The sequence below is a fragment of the Corvus brachyrhynchos genome, unplaced genomic scaffold (assembly GCF_000691975.1).
Source record: "Corvus brachyrhynchos isolate BGI_N302 unplaced genomic scaffold, ASM69197v1 scaffold152, whole genome shotgun sequence".
Lineage (NCBI taxonomy): Eukaryota > Metazoa > Chordata > Aves > Passeriformes > Corvidae > Corvus > Corvus brachyrhynchos.
In genome coordinates, this window is record NW_008237447.1 from 1697044 (window position 1) to 1703639 (window position 6596).

The 6596-nt window shown below is 50.7% G+C and overlaps 1 protein-coding gene across 1 annotated transcript in view; it reads left to right on the forward strand.

Moving 5' to 3' along the window:
• CD2 (CD2 molecule) overlaps positions 1-2523 on the forward strand; it is an 11274-nt gene extending 8751 nt beyond the window's left edge. Inside the window, exon 5 of the mRNA XM_017731473.1 lies at positions 648-2523. Coding sequence (XP_017586962.1) covers positions 648-829 — 182 coding nt within the window. The 3' untranslated portion in view covers positions 830-2523. The remainder of the gene's footprint in view (positions 1-647) is intronic.
• Positions 2524-6596: the final 4073 nt, after the last annotated feature.

The window sequence follows — 6596 nt, forward strand, 5'->3', positions numbered from 1 at the left end:
AAAAAGGAGAACTGATATTTTAGTGATTATTTTATGGTGACTAGCCTCTCTGAAACAGTTTTCTGTGTGTTTAAGGCCAACTCAGTGTCCCAAGAGGTAAATTCCTCAATCCCTAAGTTGAGATGAGTGATATTTCAGAAATGATGAGTCAGTGATCAGAAGTCAGTTGGTATGAATTTATTTCTTCTCTGTGCATGAAAATTAATGCTGGCAAAAGGGATCTCTGGCTTCCAGATATCTGGAAATCCCAGCACAGATAATGGCAGGACAGAATGCTTTGAAGTTGCTTCCTGGGGTTAGATTTCACGTCCTCTTCAGTAGCCTTCAAAAGGGGACAGAGCAGCTCAGGGTGGGGGTGTCCATCAATGTCTACTGGGGCCTCCCTGACAAAGCTGGTTCCCCCAACAGACAGGGCAGAGCTGCCCCAAATGCCCTTGATCTCAGCAAGGCAGCCAAAACCTTTCCTGTTGGTATGGGATGTGCAGGCAGAGGTGATTTTTGTTGTTCACTGGGACAGCAGGAGCACCTGAGAGCGGCAGGTTAAAAACCAGTATTTGGCTTTTCCTTGCTCGGGCCAAGGACATTTCTCTGGCCTTTTGACTTCCTCCTGGTGCGTGTCTGACTGTGGGGTCCCTCTGTTGTTGCAGAGGAGGAGCGAGTGATGCAGACTCTGCCCATGGACCGCGAGAAGGGGATGCGGGAGCTGCCTCCCCCCGCACGCAGCCACGGACTCCGAACCTCCCGAGAGAAAGGCCTTGAGCAGACATCCTGGCAGGAGGGATTGTTGGTCTCTCTGCTCCACCGTTCACTGGGAAAAGAAAGTTTCTGACAGCCAGGAGCCCCTCCTGCCCAGCCCTGCGTAACGCTCAGCTATGAAACAGCAGCTTTCGTTGCAGAAAATTAGAGAGAGCATCAAATGGAGACGAAGAGACCCAGTGGAGGAGATTCAAGGTGATGGGCATTCATCCCTGTGGCCATTTTTCTTCGGGTGTCTTCATGTTAGGATATGGAGCATTGAGCCTTGAAACCTGTGTCTTTCTGTGGTTCACTTGTTTTTACCGCACCTTGTTGTCTTCGTGCTTTTTGGATGGTTTACACCAAGAGGAAGCTAAAGCTCAACTGAGACAAAATGGACTTCTGGATCTTACAGGGTTTTATCTCCTGCTACACATTAGGACAGCTCTCTGGCTTCAGCACCAAATACATGGCCTCCTGGACCAAAAAGTTGTTGTATGTAATTAAATATTTGTCTGAAGTTGAAAGGATTTGTGTTGTATAATGCAGAGAAGAAAATATTGAAAGGATGTGTGAGAGCCTTGAAGCACCTGTGTGAGAAAAACACAAATGGGAAAGGAATAAACGTCTCCCTTTTCCCACTGTGTTTAGAAAAGAAACTGTGGGATTAAATTGCAGCAAGGGAGAGTTAGGTCAGGTTTGGTTTTTTTGGTTTTTTTTTAATCAAACACTGAGATTTCTGGGAGAGTTTCTTCAGCACTGGGGTTTCAAAGGGTGGATGAGACAACATTCTATGAAGCCTCTTTATCCTGCCAAGGGCTAGGGGAGTGTGCTACATGGCCTCTCCAAGGGCTGTTTCAGCTCAGTTTTCTATGACTTTTTAGCAAAGAAAATAAACCTTTATTCTCAGCATAAGTCTGTTTGGCTATCCAGACAAATTTTTTTTTTTTGCACAGAAGAGGTCTGGTATCCTTTGGCTTGTGAAACAAGCATTGTAAACTGCCAACCAGTAGGATTACTGGTGGCACTGTCTGAATTTTCATGGCTCTCCATCTCAGGGCCCCCTGCTGAGGGTGAGGGACCGCATCTCTTGATTTTGCTGGTAACACCTCATGTATAACCAGGGGATGGTAGAGAGCTGCTGAGAGATCTGCATCCCCAAGGGAGAAGTTGGACTGCAATACATGCACCTGCATCACCTTCCCATGTGCTGGACACTGCTTGCTCCTCTGGGCCTTGGGGATGTCCATAACTGCCTCTACAGGACAGCTGAGGAGCTGAGAGCACAGGCCTGTTTCAGAGCAGGGTCTGAATGGGTACAGTGGCCCAGCTGGGAGAAAAGGCAGAGCAGGTGAAGGAGGAGAGAGCTGCAAGAGCCACGGAGCATGAGACACCCAGCCAGCTGGCTGATGTGTCAGGCAGAAGAACACCTAATACCTCTTTTTGGCTGGCCTATCCCAAATGTGCCAGGGGAGATAAAACAGCTGTGCCTTGTTTCTCCTGAGAAATCTGACTATTTTTATCTTCTGGTATAAGGGCAAGGAGGCAACTTGTCAGGAAAAGGAAGTCACTGCCTCCTCCAGAGCTCAGTCACTTCACTTGAACTCCAACAGCGGGAACAGCCCTGGGAGTGCCACTTGCTCTTGCCTTAGCTTTCTGCAGCTGATTTCAGGCTTTCGCTATTTAAAGTTGCATTTGGTAAATGTTCCATGGTTTATTTTGTAACATACCATATGCTATATCCCTGTACTGAATGAATAAAGAGAAGACTGGGTGCAGATGATCTTAGTTCACAGCTGTGCTGGTACTTCAGTATCTCACTTTGATACAAAGGAGGCAACAAAAACATTTTGGTCCCTGAGCCACAGAAGCAGGGATGCAGGAGGTGTCACACCATCCCTGGGAGGTGCAGGAGTGCCAGGAGCTGGTGGGCTCAGGCTGGTGTGGGTGAACACAGCTGCTGTGCCTGCCTGTGGTGGCAGCATGCTCTGCCTGTCCTGTGCTGCCAGAGCTTTCCTGGGTACAGGTGTGGGGGTCCTTCCTGGGAGAGAGGAAGAGAAGGTTTATCCCTATTGGGTGGATTTACACCGAAGCACAGTCCTTGGTAGGTGGGCAAGAAAATACTACTAGGTAAGATTATGGAAAGTTCACCAGAGCAATACTTTATTTTTGGTTTACTCCTTATTTTTTTGACAGTCACCGTTGTTTCTGTGATGTCTCATTTTACAAGTATTGTCCGTTGCAGCACATGAGGAACAAACATGAGACATCACAAAAACAGTGGTGACTATCAATGCTCCATGACACGTTCAGAAAAAATGCTGACTTATCAAAAAGGCACCAAGTAGAACTCCCTTTTTCTGAACGTGTCATGGAGCATTCAAATCTCAGGCTTTTATGCTGTAGTGGACATTTCAGTTCTGGAAAACAAGCTGACATTGGGACCTAAGACATAACAGGATGTGCTTGACTCTGGTGGTTCTGGCTGTAACCTTTCTTGGTTCTTCTTTTGTACCACTGAGTCATGAGATGAAGTGGTTTTAACTATTCTTCTTAAGGGGGATGAGATGAGATGATCGATGTGCTGGGCTTGTCCTTGTCTATCTGCTGCCTCATCCCCCCCTGTTTGGAGAGCTGCAGTTTCTGCTGCCTGGGTATTGGCAGGGATCAGTTTTGCTTGGTGGTGTGCTCCAGAGCTGCCGCTGAAGGAGTGGCAGGGAGGTGCAGCCCTGTGATCAAAGCAGGTCTGTGGTTGTGCTGTGGTCCTGTAGCACCTACCACATGGGCAGACTGAGCAGGCACCCAAAAGAGCAATGGTTGTTTCTGTAGAAGATACAAAGCTTCTCTCCCACCATTAATCCATGGGAAAACAGCAGCACTGGCTGCCCAAACTTGGCCTTTCTAGTAAAGTAGCCAGAACCTGCTTCTATCTCTGTTGGCTATTAACCTGTCCAGAGGGAGGTTCTTAGACTTCTGGCACAGGCAGTGCTGGAGACAGCTAGATAATTTAATTCCTAAACTAAAACTCTTGAGTCTGTAAAAGGTCAAGTAGGAAACCAAGGCTAGTACAAGTCTTTCCTGAGATGTTTGCCAGAAGGAAACTATGGGGAAAAGACACTGATTTTGTCCTTATTCTGCAACAGATAATCAGGTGCTGATGTGGAGGTAACACCCAGGTGGGACTGTGTTGTCCATCAGCTCCCTCTTCATTCTGACAGATAGGTACGATCTCAGTTGTCCTGAAGCCTTGTAAAGGCTGGGTAAATGCTGGGTTTGTGTTTCAAACTGCAGCCCCCATGGGCAGAGCTCAGCGAGCTGGGCAAGGTGCTCCACCAACATTCCTTGCAGGTGCCAGCCATGCAGTGAGCAGCTTGGCATGGCTGGCACCTCCTGATCCTCAAAGTGGCTGAGGGTCACCCTGAGGGACAGAGGGTCTTATTCATGTGCTGTAGCTGATAGTGTAAGAGGTCTGGGTTCAGGCTTTTGGAGAAGATCTGTTTGCAGTAGCTATTAAGCTCATGAAGTACCCCTGCTGTGTAGTCCTATCTCAGGCTGTGGGAAGAAAGACAAGCATTCACTGAAGGAGAGCACAGTAAGAGGCCCTGTGCCAATGAACTGGCCTCCTGGTCTCCTCTGCCAGCCTCATCTCAGAGGAGGAGTGCCAAACCCAACCTTCTCCTCACTCTTTTCCCCTGGCAAAGTGCTCCTTCCCTCCCTGCAGATGGGAGTTTACCAGAGGACCTTTTCCCATCCTTCCAGCCTGGCTGCTGCCTTGAGCCATGGATCAGCAGAAGTGTGGGAGCCCTTCCCTCCCTCAGAGGTGCAGCTTCAGCCTTTACCCCTTCAGAGAGGTGCCACAGCAGCTGCTTGAGGGCCTCTGGTGCTCACCCCACACTGAATTTCCCCTCTGCTCTCTTCCAGCCTCCTCACCAGAACTGCTCTTCCTCTGTGAGGGGGAGCTGCTTTCTCCCCAAGAACAGCAGGGACACAGGTGAAGGAGTTTTCCCAAAGCATGACATGGCTGCTGCTCCCCTGGACCTTCTGGTGGAGCCAGGAAGGTGTGGAAGGGAGCTGTGGGCAGAAAAGAGCAGGTACATGAGGAGCTACCTCACGTAAGCTACTATCCAGGGCTTCCAGGCTGGGATGTAGGGGCAGAGGAGGAGGGCAGAGATCAGCTGAGCTGGCCCAGCGAACAAGCCAGGCTCTGTGCGTGTGGCACGCAGGGCAGGTGGAGAGGATGGGCGGGCACAGAAATGGCTGCTTGAGAAGATGAGCTGGACGACCAGGAAGCGGGATTTGAGTCATAGGACTTTGTCACACTCACAGTCCTGGGATGTAGCTTCTCCTTCTGTGCAGAGCTCCCATCTGAAGTGCAGTTTACCTCTTGGGCAGGGGCATGAGTTGCCTGCCTTGCTGGGTCTCCTGCTTCTCCCTCCTTTTTCCATCAGAGGACCAGCTGCCTTGTTCTCACCTCCTGTGACACTTCCCACCATTACTGTCTATTCTAGCTTTCCTTTCCAACAAAGCGCCCACTCTGGACAGTTTATTCTTCCTCTTTGAATGACAACTCAGGACTCCACCTATGCACATGTCAGCCAAAGGGAGGAGAGTGGACTTCCAAAGTGTCCTTGTGGCTTCAGAGCATGGTTCCTCATCATCATGCCTACGCTGAGAAGCCGCTCTCTGGGTTGCTTTGCTGTTGGCTGCCTTTGCCAGTGCTGTCAGGAAAGATTCCTGGCTCTGGAAGGAACCTCTTTGCTGCCTTCTGCCATGGAAAGTGCACAGCCTGCGCCTACTCCCCTTTTTGAGTCTCACTGAGCATGCGGTGAGCCCCGAGTGCTCACGGTGCTGTCAGGCCCTGCTAGGGCGGTGTTTGATCCTGCCCACCTGCCTGTCACCAGCGCTGGCCTCAGTGAGGTGCCAGTGCCTCGCCTGCCTTTGGTTTGGGTGCTATTGTTCGACAGTTTATGCCTCGGGTGCATCTGAAGCCTAGTCTTGAGATAACAGGAAGAGATAATGCCACACCAGAGATGCTCATTCGTTGCATTTCCCACACGCTTTCTCTGCCTACATAAAAACAGCAGGCAAGGGTTTCGGGCTGCTGCCTGGCCTCCCACACAAATACCTGCTTTCATTCCCAGCCCTTTTGTGTGGCATGGTGCAGAGGCAGAGGGCTGCGAGGAGCGGCGTGCTTGGTGCTGTCACTGCCGACCACTGAGGGGAGCAGCTCTGAAACAACACTGCCTGCAGGCATCCCCAAACCGCATTTCTGTGTTTGCCACTCCCTGGCTCACCAGCAGGGAAACGGGGACAGGCAGCAAGGCTGGTGCGTTTGGACAACCAGCCCTTGGAGAGCCGCAGGATTAAAGTGCTTGGGAGCGCTGCTCTCAGCAGCCGGAGTTAGGCAAACCCCTCTTCCTCTGTTAAAGCCAAAGCGAGATTTCCTGTGAATAACGGCAACGAAATAAAGGCACGCTTGTTTGCCAACAAGTTCCTATGGAAGGGTGCCCTGGTCTCCAGCTTTTCTTTCATAGAACATGCACGCACATCCCGTGCTTCCATGACGGGCTCTTCGCAAAGCCTGCGTCAGTCCCTTCCCCATCTGGCTGGGTGCCCCAGAGCCCCCTGTGCTTGCTTGCAGGTTTTCTGGAGGATCCTGCAGTTCCTAGAAAGGAGCTCTGTGCCAGGGCACTGGGGGCTTGCCCTGCTCTGCCTCTGCTCTGCTCTTACTCCTGACTCATCTGACAATGACATTGTGTCCTGTCTGTCCCTTGTGACTTGCCCTGCCCTGAGCAATAGGCACATGGCGAACCAGGGAGAGCAAGGGCAGTGTGCAGGCTTGGGATGCTCCTGTGATGCTC